The 23,120-nt window shown below is 37.3% G+C and overlaps 1 protein-coding gene across 1 annotated transcript in view; it reads right to left on the bottom strand.

Moving 5' to 3' along the window:
* DNAJC15 (DnaJ heat shock protein family (Hsp40) member C15) overlaps nt 1-23,120 on the bottom strand; it is an 87,017-nt gene that overhangs the window by 22,354 nt on the left and 41,543 nt on the right. Inside the window, exon 5 of the mRNA XM_026493326.4 lies at nt 11,242-11,312. Within this exon, the coding sequence (XP_026349111.1) occupies nt 11,242-11,312 (71 nt within the window). The remainder of the gene's footprint in view (nt 1-11,241; nt 11,313-23,120) is intronic.

The raw sequence follows: 23,120 nt of genomic DNA, 5'->3' as shown, positions 1-23,120 counted from the left end.
AATGAATGACAAGTACAGAAGACTGTAGTAACATTCAGTCTTATAACACTGATACTGTGTGTCCTTTACAGCAACTTAAGAACCCCCTGACACATTTTTTTAGTGGCTTTCACACTGTTGAATCTTATAGGCTCTGAGACCAAATATACCCCTATGGCTCCTTTACATCTGAAACACTGCCAAGTCTCTGTCCTATATTTACACAATTGATTTAGGGGACCTAAAAGAACATTACCTTTATCCCTATTGAATTTAAATTTAATCTCTTCTAAATCATTGATCTCTCTAGTTGATCATTTCCACTGACACAAAAACCTGCTCAAAACTGCTCAAAAGCTTCCAAAAAGTGTATTTTAAAAGTAATAAACAAAGAAAACAAAAGAAATTCTTTCCCTTAATGCCACATCCCTGTCTTTCAACTACTACTCCATTTCTCTCCTCCTCTTCCTTACAAAACTTCTAAAGAAAGTTGTTTATATAGCCTAACTCAACTTCCTCATCTTTCTTTCACTCCTCAATCCACCACCAATTAAACTGTTTTAAGGTCATCAAAGCCTTCCAAAATTGCAAAAATACTATGGATCCTCTTCTCTGTCTTCATCTTAATGGTTCTCACAGCAATATTCATCACAGTTGATCACTAGTTTTCTGAAATATATTCCTCTTTTAGCTTTTATAACACCATTCTCTCCACTCTACTCATTTTTTAAATTGTTTTGGCAAATGCAAATTTTCATGAAGATTATGCTACTTATATTAAAATGTAGCAAGTTTAATATTTTATAATGAATTAACACATATATGTCTTTAAACTTTCTCAGTTTTACCTTCTAGTATTATAAATATTGATAGATATAATTCATACAAAGACTTTTTGGATCTGAGACCAAAAGTTTGAAAATTGTTGCTTTCATACAAAACCTATGGCATTCAAAAAAAAAAAAAAAAAATTACTTTGCACCCAAAAGAAGACCTGAAAACCAAAAGGGGGAAATACAACAGAAAAAGAAACAGAGGTGAGCTAGAAACTGGAAGGATTAGCCAAGGATCTTAAAATAACTCTGAGTCATATATTTAAGAAAATAAAGATGGAGAAGATAAATAAAGACACAAAGAATTTCAAAGTGATTGGGATTCCACAGAAAAAGAAATGGAAATTTCAAAAATTAAACTAAAAAAAGGCATAAGAGCAGATTAGACAGGGCAAGAAACTGGAAGAAATTATTAACAAACATCTACACAAAAGGATATATACAATATAGAAGAAAGTATAAAAGACAAATGAGACACAGTGAAAAAAGTGGGAGCCAAAAATGCACATAATTGGAATTTCAGAAGAAAAGGAGAGAATAAAGAGAAGAGGCAATATTCTAAAGTCTTATAAAACTAATGAAAGACTTTATCCCACAGATCCAAGAATCTCTACAAACCACAAGCAGGATATATGCACAGAAACCTATACCAACTCACGTCATAGTAAAATTGCTAAAACTCAAAGATGGAAAATCTTAAAAGCATTCTAAGGTCCTAGCATTATCTGAGGAGTGACCACAGCAGTATTTTACTTTAAACTGTAATAAGTCAAGGAGGTATGCTGTATTCTTTAGGTAATCACTAGAGAAATAGGTTTTTACTTTTAAGTATATCTATGAAGTCACTAAAGAAAAAGACACACCAATCTTTTAAAATTTTGAATGGCCAAAAGAAGTAAAGAAGAAGAAACATAAAATAGGTGAGTCAAATAGAAAACAAAGAGTAACATGGTATAAATATATTCAAATATCATTAAGTACATTAAATATAAAAGAATTAAATACTTGTACTAAAAGTCAAAAATTGTCAGACCCCATTAAAAAAATAAAACCCAGGGCTCCTGGATGGCTCAGTCAGTTGAGTGACTGATTCTTCGTTTGGCTCAGGTCATGATCTCATGGGTGATGGGACTGAGCCCCACGCTGGGCTCCATGCTCAGCAAAGAGTTTGCTTGGGGATTCTCTCCCTCGGCCCCTCCTCTGACTCACATGGGCGCATGTGCATGGCTTTTTCTCTTCCAAGTAAATAAATAAGTTAAAAAAAATTAAAACCCAACTGCTTAGAAAAGACAAACTTCAAATTTCAAAAATAAAAATACAGAAAGACTGAAGAAAAAGATGGGAAAAGATATACTATGTAAACAGTAACCAAAGAAAGCTGGTGAATTTATAGTTTCAAGTAAAGCAGACTTTATGGCAAGAAGCATTACTAGATATGAAGGAGGATATTTCAAAATGAGGAGGGGTCAATCCACAAGGAAAACACAACAATTCTAAATTATCTGTTCCCAAATCATATAAGCATATCATCACAATAAGTAAAGCAAAACAAACAAAACCTAAATGGACAAATAAACACACACAACCACAGCAGAAATCAGCAAGGATAGGAGTGAGTTCAAGATGGTGAGGTAGGAGACCTTAGTTTCCTCTGGTCCCAGGAATTCAGCTAAATAGCTATCAAATCACTCTGAACACCTGCAGACTCACCTGGAGATCAAAGAATAGCTTCAAGGCTATGAATAGAAAAGAGACCACTTTCTGCAAGGCAGGAGGTGCAGAGAAGTGAATCTGAAGTGATATATGGGAAGACAGACCCCGGGGGGAAGAGAGCCTCCATCAATCAGCTACCAGCAAGTGATATAGCAGTGGAGCATAAAATCGAAGTTTTAGAAGTCTGCTCTCGTGAGGGACTTCGCGCAGGTGGCTAAACAGGGGTGGAAACCTAGCTGAAACAGTGTGGTCTCAGGATCCTCGGGGTCACAGGAAGACTGGGGGTGCCTGAGTGCAGCAGAGCTCCCAGGCATCAGAATGGGGAAGCAGGCTGCAAAGAGTGAGCTCTCAGCTGGCGGTTGCCATAAAGCAGAAACTGTGACATGGTGGAGCAACTGCTCCTGAGCAGGGGCCCAACAAGCAGCAGAATCGGCTAGACCCCCCTTTCTCCCCATCTGCAGGGTTTGGAGACTTGAAACAGGGTCATGGGCCTGAGATAGAAACACTTGGTCACAGGCCAGGTGAGCATGGAGTATGGCCAGAGACCAGGGAGACAGGAGTGATTGACTGCTTTTCTCTGAGGACTCACTGAGGAGGGCCCCCCCCCCCCCAAGAGCTTTTGGCTCTGGGGCTGGAGATTGGGAGGCAGCCATTTTCATTCCCATCCTCTAAAGCTGCTTTGAAAGTCTTAGGGAACAAAAGCCAAATAGAGCAAAGCCAAATAGAACAGGAGCAGATTACTTAGCCTGGCATCCCAACAAGGGCGGTACAATTACTGCCTGGGGCAAAATCACTTGAGAACAGGCCCCTCCCCCAGAAGATCAGTAAGAACATACCTCCACGACCACGCTTACTCATCAATGAGAACTGCAAAACTCCAGCACTAGGGGAATACAGCACATAGAATTCATGGCTTTTCCCCCATGATTCTTTAATCTATCGACTTTAATTTTTTTTTTAATTTTTCTTTCCCTTTTCAACCAATTTCATATTTTATCAACTTTTTAAAATATTTTTTTTAATTTTCGTTTTTACAGTTACATTCTATCCCTTCATTGTATTTAATCTTATTTTTGTGTATATATATAAGTTTTTCTTTCTTTACAATTTTGGGATGTAGTTTCTTCCAACAGACTAAAATATACCCAAAATCTAGTGTATGGCACCGTTCTAGTCACCTGTCTGATCATATTCTCTTTTTTGTTCTTTTGTGGAGTTTTTTTCTTTTTCTTCTTCCCTTTCTTTGTTTTTTGTTTTTTTGTTTTGTTAAAATCTTTTAAAATTTTCATCTTTAGGGACATCTGGGTGGCTCAGTCGATTAAGTGTCTGCCTTTGGCTCAGGTCATGATCCAAGGGTCCTGGGATCGAGTCCCACACTGGGCTCCTTGCTCAGCAGGGAGCCTGCTTCTCCCTCTGCCTGCCGCTCCCCCTGCTTGTGCTCTGACAAATAAATAAATGAATAAATAAAATCTTTAAAAATTTTTCATCTTCACAGTTACATTCTACCCTTTCAATATATTAAATTTTATTTTTGTATATATAAATTTTTCTTTCTTCACAATTTTGAGATGTGGTTTCCTCTAACAAACTGACCAAAATATACTCAGGAGATAGTGTATTGCTCTGTTCTGTTCACCTGTATATCTTTTTTTTTTTTAAAGATTCTATTTATCTATTTGACAGAGAGAGACACAGCCAGCGAGGGAACACAAGCAGGGGGAGTGGGAGAGGAAGAAGCAGGCTCCCAGCAGAGGAGCCCGATGTGGGGCCCGATCCCAGAACTCCGGGATCACGCCCTGAGCTGAAGGCAGACGCTTGACTGAGCCACCCAGGAGCCCCTGTTCACCTGTATATCTATATCCCTTCCTTTTTTTGTTGTGGGTTTTTTTTTTTTCTTTTTGTTTTTTCTTGTCTTTTAATTTCCATTTTTACAATTACATTCTATCCTTTTCTTGTATTTAATTTTAATTTTGTACACATAAATTTTTCTTTCTTTACAATTTTGGGAAACAGATTACAATTTTCTAAGAAACAGACCAAACTACACACAGAATCCAGTGTACTGCTCTATTCTGCTCACCTAATTATATTCTCTTTCTCACTCTCTCGTCCCCTCCCATCCCCCGGGTTCGGGTCTCTTCTGATTTGTTTAGTGTATATTTCTCTGGGGTTGTTGTTGCCCTTTTTAGTATTTTGTTCTTTCATTCATCTATTCTTCTCTGGACAGAATGACAAGATGGAAAAACTCACCTCAAAAAAGAGAACAAGAGGCAGTACTGACTGCCAGGGACCTAATCAGTATGGATGTAAGTAAGATGGTGGAACTAGATTTCAGAGTAATGATTATAAAGATACTAGCTGGGCTTGAAAAAAGCATAGAAGACACTAGAGAATCCCTTTCTTGAGAAATGAAAGAACTAAAATCTAACCAAGTCGAAATCAAAAAGGCTATTAATGAGATGCAATAAAAATGGAGGCTCTAACTGCTAGGATAAATGAGGCAGAAGAGAGAATTAGTGACATGGAAGACCAAATGATGGAGAAAGAAGAAAGTGAGAAAAAGAGAGATAAACAACTACTGGATCACTAGGGGAGAATTCAAGAGATAAGAGAAACAATATTAAAATAATTGAGATCCCAGAAGAAGAGGAAAGAGAGAGAGGGGCAGAAGAAATATTGGAGCAAATTATAACAGAACTTCCTTCTGGGGAAGGAAAAAGCATCAAAATCCAGGAGGCAAACAGAACCCCCCTCAAAATCAATAAAAATAGGTCAACACCCCGACATCTAATAGTAAAACTTAAAAATCTCAGAGACAAAGGGAAAATCCTGAAAGCAGCTTGGGAAAAGAGTACTGTAACCTACAATGGTAGAAACATTAGATTGACAGACCTATCCACAGAGACCTGGCAGGCCAGAAAAGACTGGCATGATATATTCAGGGTGCTAAATGAGAAAAATATGCAGCCAAGAATACTTTATCCAGCTAGGATGTTATTCAAAATAGAAGGAGTGATAAAACAAACAAACAACCCTTCCAGAACAAACAGAAACTAAAAGAATTTGTGATCACCAAACTAGCCCTACAAGAAATATTAAAAGGGATCCCCTAAGCAAAGAGAGAGCCCAAAAGTAACACAGACCAGAAGGGAACAGAGACAATATACAGTAACAGTCACTTTACATGTAATACAATGGCACTAAATTCCTTTCTCTCAATAGTTACTCTGAATGTAAATGAGCTAAATGCCCTAATCAAAAGACACAGGGTATCAGATTGGATAAAAAGCAAGACACATCAATATGCTGTCAGCAAGAGACTCAATTTTAGACCCAAAGACACCCCTAGATTTAAAGTGAGGGGGTGGAAAACCATTTATCATGCTAATGGACATCAAAAGAAAGCAATCCTTATATCAAATTTGATTTTAAACCAAAGACTGTAATAAGAGATGAGGAAGGAGACTATATCATAATTAAAGGTTCTAGCCAACAAGAAGATCTAACACTTGTAAATATTTATACCCCTAATATAGGGGCAAGCCAATTATATAAGCCAATTAATAACAAAATCAAAGAAACACATTGATAATAATAAAATAATAGTAGGGGACTTTAACACCCCCCTCACTGCAATGGACAAATCATCTACGCAGAAGATCAACAAGTAAATAAGGGCTTTGAACAACACACTGAACCAGATGGCCTTCACATATATATTCAGAACGTTCCATCCTAAAGCAACAGAATACACATTCTTCTCAAGTGCACATGGAACATTCTCCAGAGTAGATCACATACTGGGTCACAAATCAGGTCTCAACTCGTACCAAAAGACTGGGATCACTTTGCTAAGGCAGCTATATATCAATGAGAATGAACACACGATTGCTCCACATTATAATATGGATGATTCTCACAAGGATAAATACTGACTAAAAGCAGCGAGATGCAAATGACTACACACATTCAAAAGAGGCAAAAGTAAATTATGATATTGGTTCCAAGACAGTGGTTCCTTTTAGAGATGAAGTAGACTGGGAGGGCTCATGAAGGGGATTCAGAGGTGTGATGATGTTCCAGTTCTTGACCTGGAGGCTTGTTATATGGGTGTTTGTAAAAATTTACATAGAAATATACTTAATGATCTGTCCACTTTTCTGCCTCTATATTTCAATACGAAATATATTTAAAAATAAAAAGACGTAAGGACAGATTGAGGAGAAAAGTGATTTCTTAAAAAGTAAATTAAATTATATCACTCTATTGCTTAAAAGCCGACAGAAACTTCCCACTGTCTTTAGAATCAAGTCCAAGTATTACATAGCAAATACAGCGTTTCATTATCAGAAAGCATACCTACAGTTTTCAAAATGTGAACACCACCTCATTTCAGGCTCTCTCTCCCCTTGCATATTACACCCCTATCAAGCTAGTTTCTTTCAAGTCCTTAAGCACACTATATTCTTTCCTTCCTTAGAGCCTTTGCATATGCTAGTTCCCTGACCTTCCAACCATTCTTCACACAGACACTTTCTTTCCATCCTTTAGGTCTCTCCTCATCAGAGCTCCTCCCAGTCACTTTATGTAAAGCTGCCTCTTTCTCATATTCTGTATCTCTGTCTGCTGCACCCTTTTCTACACTTACTACAATGTGAAAAAGGTTTACTTATTTTTTGTCTGTCCCTCCATCAGCATACATGCTCTATGAAGACAAGGATCTAGTTGTCCTGTTTTATGGTTAAAGCCCCAATATTTACCACAACATCTGGCACATTAGAGAAGCTGAATAAATACTTCCTGAATGAACGAAAGAATAGTTATAGGTGGTTTCAACCAGCATAATAAATCTTTAAAATTTTCCATATGATCATTATGTATTAGTTATCCACCCCAATTCTATTTTACCTGTATATTTTATTTGTATGCCTTCTTTTTATCCATTTGCTTATTCATTCATTCATGAAAAAAAAATTAAGAGTTTAAGTGTCAGCCATAGAGATTATAAAGATGAATAAGCCATGTTCTTTACCTTTTAAAGATTGCACCGTTTATCCAGGAAAATCAATGTGGATAAAACAAAATTATACTTTTACCAAAAAAGTTATTAACTCAAATACAAAGCCTTAAATCTAATTAAAATGTTGAAATAAGGGGAAGAAAAGATGAGATCTTTGAAACAAGTATAGTCTAGTTACATCTATCAAAAAAGGAAATCAAGCTAATTAGGCATGACTTTTTCTTAGTAAATTCATTTTGACTCTTGGTGATCATATCATGTCTTTCTTTTTGTAATTGTTTACATCTTTTAAGTGTAATACATCATAATAAATTGTAATATATTATTACCAGGACTTTTTGTCAAATTTAGCTGTTTCTACAATGAGAGTAATTAGGGAAAATCCATTCAATGGTATACTTAGATTTGTTTTTAGTCCCAGTATGTAATTTTTATTTAAATACTATTTTTTTAAAGATTTTATTTATTTATTTGAGAGAGAGTGTGAGAGCATGAGAGAGAGAGAACATAAGCGGGGGGGGGGGGGGGGGATTTAGGGAAGAAGCAGATTCCCCGCTGAGCAGGGAGCTCAATGTGGGACTCAATCCCAGGACCCTTGGATCATGACCTGAGACAAAGGCAGACGCTTAATCGACTGAGCCACCCAGGCACCCTATTTAAATATTAAAGAAGAGTGAGAATACTGTACGTTTATTAAAAGGGGACATAAATAAAAAAAAGATGAGAATCTCTGCTGCAGACAGGCAGATTTCAGTTAAATATAAGGAAGAACTTTCTAGTAGTTAGAGCTGCCTACCAGTGGGCTTCTTGTAAAGCTGGAAGTTCTCCACCACAAAAAATCTTTAAGGAGAGCTAACAGGACATTTTCCCCAGGACAGAGCAGAAACAGTCCTGATTTAGCAGGCAGCATTGATCAGATCAGTGTCTCTCAAACTATGGTGAAGAAGCACTTTTAAAAAAATTTCCAGTTTGTGGTGGACCAATACATTTACAAATTACAAAAGTATCACACATTTGGATGTTACCACAATGTCAAACCGCTACAAGGATTTCCAAATGCTTTTGATTTCCGTTCGTAACTTGTCACATACAGTTAAAAAACTGGCCCACGTGAACAAGCAAACTATACTTTTGAGTAGCACTGGATTAGACAGTTTATAAGAGATCGCTGAGGTTCTACAGCTTTTCATATTTACCTAGTCTGTCTTCCTTTTTATATTCATTAAGCATAATATCAACTGCTTATTTCCTAACAACGAACCTCTCTCTTCAACAATTTAAAAAAGCATAATCTAAAAGATACCCATCTGAAAGCATTAGATCAACTGAGATTTTATCTCACTAAACTGAATAGCAGAATTTACTTTTTACCAAAACACATCTGAATGCTCATTTAAAACTGGTTACAAAAAATTTATTTTCAGCCATCCCCACACCTAATTTTCTCGTGTCACTTTCTTTGCATAAGCTGATAATGAAATGTGTGACAAATTACAGCTGATCACACATTTGAAGTTCTAACTTTTTTACTAGCTGGCAGCAAAGCCAGCAGAAAAGTGACTTGGGATGAAGTGGGGGTACATTCATGAATTTCAGAAGCATGGAGTAGAGGATTTAAGTTTTTGCAATTACCTATATAACACTCGGTCAGTGCTGCCCTGGCCAAAGCAAATATGATAACGAATTAAAAAAAGAGGAGACAAAATTAAAAGTTGCCCATTCTCATATTTCCCCAAATATTTCTAGCTTTCTCTCTCCGAGGACAATGAGACATTTTTATTTAAAATCTGTTACCTTCTTCTCATTAATAAGAAAACAAAACAAAACCACCTTCTCAAGAGACCATTTCAGGATTTATGAATTATCATCTCCCAGCTCCATCATCCATGAATACTTTCCCTCCAGTAATGTCAATATTCCTTAATTCACCCTACTTTTAGAGTAGGAGTTCTTAACTGTGAGCATACGCATGGGTGTTGGAAAATCTGTGAACTCTCTGAAACTCCAAATGTTTTTAAAATTATGGGTGAATGAGCAATTTATGAACAAAATGTCCACAGCTGTCAATACATTCTTAGAGGGTACAATAATCCAAAATGATTAAAAGCATCTTTCTTAAGTGAAAAATGTGATCTGAATAGAAATATAGGGTACAGTTTCTTCATTAATTGAATAGGCATAAAAAGATATTATATTACTTAACAAAAAGGACTTTAGAAATAAATCCCTTCATTTTGTAGAAGATAAAATTGACATTTGGAGAGGTTAAGGGAGTGTTCAAGGTCATACTGCTAGTTAGAAGGCAAAAGCCAGACAAAAACACCAGCCTCCGGCTTCTAGGTCCATTCCCTCACATTCTGCTACCCACACAGGGCCAGACAGGATATTAATAAGCATACTACAAGCAATCAACAATCCCACCTCTGATAAATAGATGACCTCAGAGTAAATCAAGTAATTCTGTAAATACTACTGGCTCACAGGATACACATTTTCTTTTTTTACTAACGGTATCTAAAAATACATTTTCTCTTAGATACATTTTAGAACTTGCTTCCCTGCCAGTAGGCACAATCAACAACTTGTCAATCATCTGAAAGACATGAGTGCCTGATCCTACTGCAATCAATCAGAGAAGGGCATACACTTGACCTGGAAGGGACAAAGGATGTTTAGTATGAGACAGAGGGCCTCAAGGAGGCACTTTAAACACATTTCTTTCTGAGTCAATTACTCTGAAAGCCCACAATGAGAAGTAAATTAGTTGAATGGATCTTTCAGTAACTGTTGAAGCTATTTAGAAATTTTAAGCAAACCTCTTTTCAAAGTTTATTCTCTTGTTTATTCATACTAAAGAACAGTAAATAAAAAAGCCAAAGATGATGTCTAGTGAAAAGAATTTTTATAGTACATAATTGAGAAAACTGAAAAAGAATGCCCTACTTTGGTGTCAGTGAGGATGCGTAGAAATCTAAAATTTGTTTTTAATTTTTTTAAAAAAAAATTAGAAAACTGAAAGTCTGTAAATAAGAATCCAAAAAACCCTTCTCTCTCCTCCCCCACCGCACCCTTGACTTCTGAAATACAGTGCAACTTTCTACCATCTGTTATTTTAGAGAAGAAACAGTAATGAACATATGGGCTTTCTCTCTCAAGCAGCTGTAGTGTAGTTAAAGTTATAATAATTGTCTTTCTGTAAGATAAATTTACATTAAAAACCTGGCCAGTTAAAAACAAATGGCTTAGCCTCAGAGCCTTCCAGAATAAAATTAAGAAATTCAGAATTATCTATGACATAGTACAGAGATTTAGAAGATATCCTCTAAATCTTGTACTTTTATGTTTAAGGTTAAACAAACATAATTCATGATGCCCATATCAGTTTACATAGAGTCCATAACTCATGTTTTCTCTTTCCCAGTCAAAGTGCTAGGAGCCTCAAACAAGGGCTAGGTACATATACAAAAATCAGTAACTAAGTTCTTGAAAGCTGATAATATGAATCCACCGCTTCTGTGGGTTACTGAACTCCAATCCAAAAGCTTATTTATTTAGGAAAAATCACAATACATGTGGCACATAAATTTCCATTTCAACTATATATATATATCACTTACAATGAGTTTAAGTAAACTGAAAAGAACTCAGAGCAGATTCAGATCCACATATTATGAAAAAATGGGAATTTTTACCTACCTTTATCTGGGTGATTCAAAATCATAATTCTCCTATGAGCTGTTCTAATCTTGGCCTTGCCAGCAGATGGGCTGTAAAAAGAAATTAGAGTGCTTATAATAAATAGTGTCGAATGCAGATTATAAATTAACAGTTTATATGGGTTTCAAGGAATTAAAAACTAATGAGAATTTCACCATCTTGTGGATAAATATGAAATTACAGCTTGTCACTTAAGTCTACTAACCATCAAAATAAACTATTGATTCAATGTTACATGTATTTTTCTTCCTTTGTAATTCCAGTCTCTATTTTCAATCAGTGTAAAAAATAAAACACAATAGGGGAGCCTGACTGGCGCAGTCGGTTAAATAACCCACTCTTGGCTTCAGCTCAGGTTGTGATCTCAGGGTGGTGAGACTGAGCCCCAACTTGGTCTCCAGGCTCAGCGTGGAATCTGCTTGAGATGCTCTCTCCCCCTCCCTCTGGCCCTCCCATTCATGCTCTCTCTCTAAAATAAATACTCTAAAAAATAAATAAATAAAATAAAACACAACATACAGGCTAAGAGAGGCACAGTCTATAGACTATACTGAGTTTGAAAACATATGCCTCAAGTTATTTGGGGGGAAGGCAGTTTACATAGTGTAACAGACAGGTATCTGGACTCCAAAGCTCCTAGACTGCCAGATTTCATTTCCATTGCTATTTAGGATGGGGTAAACTTGGTCACATTTTTTAACCTCTCTGCACTTCAGTTTCCTCATTGTAAAACAGGGCTAGGAACAACATATTCCACATAGGGAGGATTAAATTAGAGATTAAATTAGGGATTAAATTAGTTAAAGCCAACAAAACGCTAGAATAGTGCCTGGCATGTAGCAAGTGCTCCAAAATAGTTAGCTTTTATTATTATTATGTCTCAACAGAGCATCTCAAAACTCTTCATGGCTCATAATTTATTTAACTTGTGAGAAACCTATGGGAAAAGCCTTTGCTGTAGACAAAAACTGAGGAAGTTAAATAAACTTAAAATTATTTCAGTAAAAACTAATTTATCCAGTATTGGAAATGTTTCTCACTAATACATTTTCCAGGCAAGGAAACAAAATTAACACTTAACAACAACAAAATTCTAGTATTACTAATTAATAGCTATACTATCTTATCTAAGTTACTTAACTTTTCTGGGTCTCAAACTGGGATAATAGTAGCTGACTTAAAATACAGAATGGTTGTTGTAAAGCTCAAAGTAATTTAATTTATATGGATGAACCACATTGTACTGGCTAAAAGCAGGTACTTTTAGAGATATTCAGACATAGGTTCAACATCCTGATTCCACCATTCATTAGCTGCAAAACTCTATCTTGCTTACTTAAACTCTCTGAGTGAAAATTCTCTCATAAGTAAAATGGACATACTAAACTACTTCCCAGGATTATTTAAGAATAAATTAGATAATGCAAATAAAAGGATTAGCATAACCTAGCACAGAGTTAGTGTTCAAAGTGTTCAAAAATAATCTTCAGCTACAATTATAAAGATAAAACATGCTTATGAAAATATATTACATATTTCCCACTTTTAAAAATGTATTATAAATAACCTAATTTAATGTTTCTTGAATGACTTGAATTATTAACCTGACTATAAATTAAGTGCAAAGAAATTCTTCAGGTCTGCAGAGATTTGTTCACCCTTGTCTTAAAGAGTCCTCGAATGCTTTCCATTTAAGTTCTGTTTTTAGCATTTGCTATCAGCTGTGAAACCTTGATTCTGCCATTGTTCCAGTCTAGCTATTCCTTGACAGTTACTTATACTTCTAATCTTTTGAGGTTAAATAACAGATCACCAAGCATGTTAAAACACACTACCTATTCCTGAATATGCATATAAAACATTCTTCTATGAATAAAAAAATGTCTTGAGTCAAAGACAAAATCAAAAGAGAAAAAAACATCTTGAGACAAATGCAAATGCAAATGGAAATATAACAACAAATTCATGGGATGCAGCAAAAGCAGTTCTAAGATGAAAGTTTATAGTAAGTTTACAGTAATAAATGCCTACATTAAGAAAAAAGAAAGAGCTCCAATAAACAACTTTATTTATGCCTCAGGGAAGTAGAAAAAAGGCTAAACTAAGACCAAAGTTAGTTGAAGGAAGGAAATAACAAAGACCAAGAGTAAAAATAAATGAAACAGAGACTAAAAAGACAGTAAAAGGTTGTTTTTTATTGTCTTAATGAAACTAAGAACTGTTTTTTTTAAAGATAAACAAAACAGACAAACATTAGCTAGACTCACAAGAAAAAAGCAGAGAGTTCTCAAAATCAGAAATGAAAGAGAAGACATAACAACTGATACCACAGAAATACAAAGGATCATAAGAGACTACTATCAACAATTATACACTAACAAAATGGACAACGTAGAATAGATAAATCCTACAAACATATGAACTACCAAGACTGAATGAAGAAGAAACAGAAAATCTGAACAGGCCAATTATTTATTTTTTTTTTAAAGATTTTATTTATTTATTTGACAGAGAGACAGCCAGTGAGAGAGGGAACACAGGCAGGGGGAGTGGGAGAGGAAGAAGCAGGCTCCCAGTGGAGTAGCCTGATGTGGGGCTCGATCCCAGAACACTGGGATCATGCCCTGAGCTGAAGGCAGATGCTTAACGACTGCGCCACCCAGGCGCCCCGTGAACAGGCCAATTATTAACAATGAGATTGAATCACTAATCAAAACCCTCCCAAAAAGGAAAAGCCCAGGACCAGAGAGCTTCACTGAAATCTACCAAACAGCTAAAGAGTACCAATTCTCCTCAAACTTTTCCAAAAATTAGAAGAGGAAACACTTTCAAACTCATCTTCTGAGGCAAGCATTATCCTGATACCACAAGCAGACAAGGACACTAGAAGAAAAGAAAATGATAGGTCAATATCCCTGATGAACATAGATGCCAAAGTCTTCAGCAAAATATGAGCAAACCAAATTTCACAAAAACATTAAAAGGATCATACATCATGAACAAGTAGGATTTATTCCAGAGATGAAAGGATGGTGCACCATCCACAAATCAATGTGAAACACAATAAATGTGAAACAAAATAAAGGATAAAAATCATATGACATTTCCAAAGACGTAGAAAAACCATTTGACAAAATTCAACACCCATTCATGACAAAAACTCTCAACAAAGTTAGAATAGAGGGAACATACCTCAACATGATAAAGGCCATATGACAAATGCATACCAAATATCATACTCAATGGTGAAAAGCTGAGTTTTTCCCCTTGGATCAGATACAACACAAGGCTGTCTGCTCTCACCACTTTTTTCCAACATAGTACTGGAAGTCATGGCCACAGCAATTAGGCAAGAAGAAGAAATGAAGGGCATCCAAATCAGAAACAAAAAAGTAAAATTGCAGATGACATGATATTACATAAAGAAAACCCTGAAACTGTTAGAACTAATTAACAAATTCAGTAAAGTTGGAGGATACAAAATCAATATACAAAAATCTGTTGCCCCTCTATACACTAATAACAAACTATCAAAAAGAGGAAGAAAACAATCCCACTTACAATTGCAACAAAAAGAATAAAATACCTAGAAATAAATTTAACCAAGGAGGTTAAAAACCTATACACTGCAAACTATAAGACATTCATGAAAGAAATTAAAAACACCAATAAATAGAAGGATATCCCACACTCACGGATTGGAAGAACTCATTTTGTTAAAATGTCCCTACTATTCAAAGCAATCTACAGATACAATGAAATCCCTATCAAAATTCCAAAGGCATTTTTCACAAAAATGGAACAATCCTAAAATTTGTATGGAACCACAGAGACTCCAAATAGCCATAGCAATGTGGGAAAGAACAAAGCTGGAGGCATCACACTTCCTAAATTCAAACTATATTACAAAGCTATAATAATCAAAATAGTATGGTATTAGGTTAAAAAGAGACACATACAACAATGGAACAGAATAGAAAACCAAGGAATAAACTTACGCATATATAGTCAATTAACTTATGACAAAGGAGCCAAAAACATAAAACAAAAGATAGTTTTCTCAATAAATGGTATTGGGAAATCTGAACAGCCACACGCAAAGGAATGAAACCGGACCCTTCTCTTATACCACAAACGAAAATCAACTCAAAATGGATTAAAGCCTTGAACTAAAGACCTGAAATCATAAAACTCCTAGAAGAAAATACAGGGGGTAAGCTCCTTCACATCAGTCTTTGCGGTAACTTTTTAAATTTGAAATCAAAAGCAAAGGCAACAAAACAAAATTAAACAAGTGGGACTACATCGAACTTTAAAAAGTTTCTACACAACAAGGAAAACATTTTGTTGTTTCATCATCAAAATGAAAAAGGTAACCTATGGGAGAAAATATTTGCAAATCATATATCTGATAAGAAGTTATTTCCAAAATAAAGAACTCATACAATTCAATAGTATAGCATAGCTAGATACACAGATAGGTAGATCTAATTTCAAAATGAGTGGAGGATCTGACTAGACCTTTTTCCAAACATAAAATGTCAAACAGGTACATGAGGTGATCGGCATTACTAATCATCAGGGAAATGCAAATCAAAACCACAATGAGATATCACATCACTGCTTGTAGGATGACTGTCACCAAAAAGACAAGAGATAAACAAGTGTTAGAAAGATGCAAAGGAACTGTTGTACACTGTTTGTGGAAATGTAAACTGGTACAGCTACTATGGAACAGTCTGGAAGTTCTGAAAACTACCATATGATCTGGCAATTCCACTTCTGGGTATAGATCTGAAGGAAATAAAATCACTCTCTCAAAGAGATAATCTGCACCCTCATGTTCACTGCAGCATTATTTACAATAGCCAACACATGGAAACAACCTGTGTCCATTCACAGATGACTGGATCAAAACACGTGACACACACACACACACCCCAGAATATTTTTAGGTCATAAAAAAGAAGAAAATCTTGCTATTTGTTGACAACGTGAATGGACCCTGAGAGCATTATGCTAAGTGAAATAAGTCAGAGAGAGAGAGAAAGACAAATACTGTATGATCTCATTTATATGTGAAATCTGAAAAAGCCAAACTCACAGAAACAGAGAACAGATTAGTGGTTGCCAGAGGCAAGAGTAGAAGGGTGGGGGAAATAGATGAAGGTAGTCAAAAGGTCCAACTTACTTCACTTAAGATAAGTGAATCCTGGGGACGGAATGTACAGCATGGTGACTACAGTTAACAATGCTGTATTTTATATTTGAAAGTTGCTAAAAGAGTAGATCTTAAAAGTTAAGACAAAATAAATCTGTAACTACATGAGGTGAAGGATGTTAACTAAAGTTTTTGTGGTAATCATTTTGCAATCTATACATATTATACATGTATCAAACCAATATGTTATACATCTTAAATATACAATGTTATACGTCAATTACAACTCAATAAAACTAAAGGAAAAAAATTAAATTAAAAAACATTTTAATTTTTTTTTAATAATGATTTTTTATTATATTATGTTAGTCACCATACAGTACATCCCCGGTTTTCAATGTAAGGCTCGATGATTCATCAGTCGTGTATATCACCCAGTGCACCATGCAATATGTGCCCTCCTTACTACCCATCACCGGCCTATCCCATTCCCCCACCCCCCTCCCCTCTGTAGTCCTCAGTTTGTTTCTCATAGTCCATAGTCTCTCATGAAAAACATTTTAATTTTTTAATAATAAAAAATTATTTTTCTGTAAGGACTATTAGGGTATTCTTTTGGCTGTTTATGAAAGTCCTCTGGGGGACCATTTCAACCTTACTTTTTGGTTTATAGATATTTCCCAGATAGCCAATCAAGACACTGTCTGATTCTAAAGATCACTAAGTTTTGAAACAGAAGTCATTAAACACTGCACCAGGACTATGAACACTTTATTGTTTAACTGCCTATTAAGAAATGAAAGACATATTATTTTATTTATTTATTTATTTTAATTTTTTTTATTATATTAGGTTAGTCACCATACAGTACATCCCTGGTTTCTGATGTAAAGTTCGATGATTCATTAGTTGCGTATAACACCCAGTGCACCACGCAATACATGCCCTCCTTACTACCCATCACCAGTCTATCCCATTCCCCCATCCCCCTCCCCTCTGAAGCCCTCAGTTTGTTTCTCAGAGTCCTTGGTCTCTCATGCTTCATTCCCCCTTCTGCTCACCGCCCCCCTTTCTTTATCCTTTTCTTCCCCTACCGATCTTCCTAGTTCTTATGTTCCATAGATGAGAGAAATCATATGATAATTGTCTTTCTCGGCTTGACTTATTTCACTTAGCATTATCTCCTCCAGTGCCATCCATGTTGCAGCAAATGTTGAGAACTCATTCTTTCTGATAGCTGAGTAATATTCCATTGTATATATGGACCACAACTTCTTGATCCAGTCATCTGTTGAAGGGCATCTCGGTTCCTTCCACGATTTAGCTATTGTGGACAATGCTGCTATGAACATTGGGGTGCATATGGCCCTTCTCTTCACTACGTCTGTATCTTTGGGGTAAATTCCCAGTAGTGTAATTGCTGGATCATAGGGTAGCTCAATTTTCAACTTTTTAAGGGACGTCCACACTGTTTTCCAGAGTGGCTGTACCAACTTGCATTCCCACCAACAATGTAGGAGGAATCCCCTTTCTCCACATCCTCTCCAACAATTGTCATTTCTTGCCTTGTCAATTTTTGCCATTCTAACTGGCGTTAAGGTGGTATCTTAGTGTGGTTTTGATTTGAATTTCCCTGATGGCTAATGATTTTGAACATTTTTTCATGTGTCTGTTAGCCATTTGTATGTCATCATTGGAAAAGTGTCTGTTCATATCTTCTGCCCGCTTTATGATTTGTTTATTTGTTTCTCGTGTATTGAGTTTGAGAAGTTCTTTGTAGATCTTGGATACCAGTCTTTTATCTGTAGCATCATTTGCAAGTATCTTCTCCCATTCTGTGGGCTGCCTCTTAGTTTTTTTGACTGTTTCCTTGGCTGTGCAGAAGCCTTTTATCTTAATGAAGTCCCACAACTTCATTTTATCTTTTGTTTCTCTTGCCTTTGGAGATGTGTCATGAAAAAGGTTGCTTTGGCCGATGTCATAGAGATTGCTGCCTATGTTCTCCTCTAGGATTTTGATGGTTTCCTGTCTCACATCGAGGTCTTTCATCCATTTGGAGTTTATCTTTGTGTATGGTGTGAGAGAGTGGTCAAGTTTCATTCTTTTGCATGTAGCTGTCCAATTTTCCCAGCACCATGTATTGAAGAGACTGTCTTTTTTCCACTGGATGTTTTTTCCTGCTTTATCAAAGATTAGTTGCCCAAAGAGCCGAGGGTCCATTTCTGGGTTCTCTATTCTGTTCCATTGGTCTATGTGTCTGTTTTTGTGCCAGTACCATGCTGTCTTTGTGATCACAGCTTTGTAGTACAGCTCGAAATCCGACATTGTGATTCCCCCAGCTTTGTTTTTCCTTTTCAACAGTTCCTTGGCGATTCGGGGCCTTTTCTGGTTCCATACAAATTTAAGGACTATTTGTCCCAGTTCTTTGAAAAATGTCATCGGTATTTTGATCGGGATAGCACTGAAATTGTAGATTGCTCTGGGTAGCATGGACATTTTAACTATGTTAATTCTTCTGATCCATGAGCATGGAATATTTTTCCATCTTTTTGTGTCTTCCTCAATGTCTTTCAAGAGTGATTTATAGTTTCTAGAATATAGGTCCTTTACGTCTCTGGTTAATTCCAAGGTAACATATGGTTTTTGGTGCTATTGTAAATGGGATGGATTCCCTAATTTCTCTTTCTTCAGTCTCATTATTCATGTATAGAAATGCAACTGATTTCTGAGCATTGATTTTGTATCCCGCCACATAACTGAATTGCTCTATAACTTCTAATAGTTTGGGTGTGGATTCTTTTGGGTTTTCCATATAGAGCATCATGCCATCTGCGAAGAGAGACAGTTTGACTTCTTCTTTGCCGATTTGGATACCTTTGATCCCTTTTTGTTATCTGATTGCTGTTGCAAGGACTTCTAGTACTATGTTGAATAACAGTGGAGAGACTGGGCATCCTTGTCGTGTTCCTGATCTTAAGGGAAAGGCTTCCAGCTTTTCCCCATTGAGAATGATATTTGCTGTAGGCTTTTCATAGATGGTTTTTATGAGATTGAGGAATGTACCCTCTATCCCTACACTCTGAAGGGTTTTAATCAGGAAAGGATGCTGTATTTTGTCAAATGCTTTTTCTGCATCAATTGAGAGGATCATATGGTTCCTGAGTCTTTTCTTGTTGATATGATGTATCACGCTGATCGATTTGCGAATGTTGAACCACGCCTGCAACCCAGGGATGAATCCCACTTGGTCATGATGGATAATCCTTTTAATGTACTGTTGGATTCTATTAGCCAGGATCTTGTTGAGGATTTTGGCGTCCATATTCATTAGGGAAATAGGTCTGTAATTCTCCTTTTTGAGGGGGTCTTTCCCTGGTTTGGTGATCAAGGTAATATTGGCCTCATAGAATGAGTTTGGTAGCTTTCCTTCTGTTTCTATTTTTTGAAATAGCTTTAGGAGAATAGGTATTATTTCTTCTTTGAATGTTTGGTAGAATTCCCCAGGAAAACCGTCCGGGCCTGGAGTTTTTTTATTTGGAAGGTTGTTTATCACTGACTCAATTTCTTCATAATTAATTGGCCTGTTTAAGAAATCAATTTCTTCCTGTTTCAGTCTTGGTAGTTTATAGGTTTCCAGGAAGGCCTCCATCTCTTCCAGATCGCTTAATTTATTGGCATATAGCTGTTGATAAAAGCTTCTAATAATCCTTCCAATTTCCTTGGTGTTGGTTGTGACCTCTCCTTTTTCATTCATAATTTTATTGATTTGGGTCCTTTCTCTTTTCTTTTGGATAAGTCTTGCCAGTGGTCTGTCAATTTTATTGATTCTCTCAAAGAACCAGCTTCTAGTTCTGTTGATCTGCTCTACTGTACTCCTGGTTTCTAATTCATTGATTTCTGCTCTAATCTTGGTCAACTGCTTCCTCGTGCGTGGATTAGGCCTGTCCCTCTGTTGCTGTTCCAGCTTCTTGAGGTGAGAATATAAAAACTGCATTTTAGATTTTTCTATTCTTTTGAGTGAGGCTTGGATGGCTATGTATTTTCCCCTTAGGACTGCCTTTGCAGTATCCCATAGGTTTTGGACCGTTGTGTTTTCATTCTCGTTGGTCTCCATAAATTGTTTAAATTGATTTTTGATTTCCTGGTTTATTGAGTCATTCCTGAGCAGGATGGTTCTTAGTCTCCAAGTGTTTGAGTTTCTTCCAAATTTTTCCTTGTGGTTGAGTTCCAATTTCAGAGCGTTGTGGTCTGAGAATATGCAGGGAATAATTTCAGTCTTTTGGTATCGGTTGAGACCTGTTTTGTGACCCAGAACATGGTCTATTCTTGAGAATGTTCCATGGGCATTAGAATAGAATGAGTATTCTTTGGTTCTGGGGTATAGTGTTCTATGTATATCTATGAGGCCCAACTCGTCGAGTATGGCATTCAAAGCTCTTGTTTCTTTGCTGATTTCTTGCTTAGGTGATCTGTCTATTGCTGATAGTAGAGTGTTGAGGTCCCCTACTATTAGTGTATTTTTATCTATATGTCTCCTTATCGTGGTTAAGAGTTGGCTTGTGTATCTTGCTGCTCCCCTGTTGGGGGCATATATATTTAAAATTGTCATATCCACTTGTTGGATACATCCTTTAAGAATAATACAGTGCCCTTCTGTGTCTCTAACTATAGTCTTTAGTTTAAAATCCAATCTGTCTGATATGAGAATTGCTACCCCAGCTTTCTTTTGAGGTCCATTGGCGTGAAAGATGGTATTCCATCCCTTTACTTTCTGTCTGAATGTATCTTTAGGTTCAGAATGAGTCTCTTGTAGACAGCAAATGGATGGGTCATGTCTTTTTATCCAATCTGCAACCCTGTGGCGCTTTATGGGAGCATTTAGGCCATTTACATTGAGACTGATTATGAGAGATATGATTTTAATGATGCCATATTGCCAGTAAAGTCTTTGTTTCTATAGATTGTGACTTTCTGTTCTGTATCACTCTTGGGGCCTTTTTACGTTTATAGAACCACCCTTAATATCTCCTGTAGGGCTGGTTTCATGGTTACGAAATTGGTCAATGACTGGCGATTCTGGAAGGTCTTTATTTCTCCATCCATTCTGAATGACAGCCTTGCTGGATAAAGGATCCTTGGCAGGATGTTTTTCTCTGAAAGAGCTTTAAAAATGCCCGCCCAACCCTTTCTCTCATTCCAGGGCTGTGTAGACAGGTCTGACGTAATTCTGATACCTTTGCCTTGGTACGTGAGAAATTTCTTTGCCCTGGCCGCTTTCAATACTGTATCCTTGGATCTAATATTTGCGAAATGCACTATGACGTGACGTGGTGTAGGTTTGTCGTGGTTGAGCTTGGGAGGGGTCCTCTCTGCCTCTTGGACGCGAATGTTTGTTTCCCTTGCTAGATTAGGGAAGTTTTCAGCTACAATTTGTTCAAATATCTCTTCTAGACCTCTGTTTTTCTCCACCCCCTCAGGGATGCCAATGATTCTGACATTGGAACGTTTCATTGAGTCAGTAATCTCCCGTAACCTACATTCCTGAGCGTGGATTTTTTTGAGTCCAGATTCTATTTTAGCTTTTTCTTCTACTAACCCATCCTCCAATTCGCTGATACATTCTTCTGCCTCATTCACCCTGGCCGTCAGAGCCTCTAGTTTTGACTGCATTTGGCTCATAGAATTTTTAATTTCTGCCAGATTCGCTCTCACTTTGCCCTTAGAGATTCTATATTCTCATTAACATTTTCGTTAATACTTTTTTCAAGTCTACAGATCATCTTGACAATTTTTACTCTGAATTCTGTTTCTGATAATTTGGTTATATCCATATCCATTAGTTCTGTGGCAGAGGCCACAGACTCATTGTCTTTTCTTTGCTGGGGGGATTTCTCCTTCTCATCATTCTGATGAGGAGACGTTGCGGGGTTGTCCAGAGCCCAAATTATTGACCAGGACCCAGGCCGTGCGCCCTTGTTTTATAGGGATCTTAGGGATGTGGGCTTCTTGATTTTTCAGCCTGCCTTCTGGGAGAGGGGCCTGCCGCGCCGATACTCAGGCAACCCTGTTTGGGTAGGGTCTCCGTGTCCCCTGCGAGGGGGGATGGGGATGGGCACACTGTGAGCCGGTCTTTCCAGGCTTTTGTTCTCTGGCGGCTTTCCCTGGCGGTTTGCTGTGCCTCTTCTGAGAGTCAGAATCTCAGCCTCTGTCTCAGAACAGAGGGATCGCGGACCATTCTCCACTGATGTTCTGGCCACTTTAACTCTGTTTCTGTTGGTGCTGCTCAACCCTGCAGGGTCCTGCGATGTGCGCCCCACACCCGGCGTCCCAGCCCTCACTTCCAGAACCAGCACATCTCTGTCCTTTGTGTTTCTAGCACCACCAGCTGCCAGATGCCCCCGCGAGTTCCCGGAGCTCCCGGTCTCAGTCTGGTTCCAGTGAGCACACCGGAGCTCCGTGAGAAGTCTGGTGGACCTCGCTCCCCGCTCACGGTCTCAGTCTGCTGTCTCGCGGGTGCCGGTCCGCAAGTCCGCCCGCTCCCCCGTACAGGTGGCTACCACTTCCCGGTGCCCGAACGCGGCAGCTCCCTCCCCCTTCCGTTTATCTTCTGATATCTGTGCACGGTTTCACGGCTCCCCTCTTCGTACCTCAATACTCAGCGCTGGAGATGTTCATTTGTAGAGATCCAGACGTATCT

The sequence above is a fragment of the Ursus arctos genome, unplaced genomic scaffold (assembly GCF_023065955.2).
Source record: "Ursus arctos isolate Adak ecotype North America unplaced genomic scaffold, UrsArc2.0 scaffold_10, whole genome shotgun sequence".
In the NCBI taxonomy this organism is placed as follows: domain Eukaryota; kingdom Metazoa; phylum Chordata; class Mammalia; order Carnivora; family Ursidae; genus Ursus; species Ursus arctos.
Note: the sequence above shows the minus strand (reverse complement) of the source record. Positions and strands in the feature narration are given on the sequence as shown.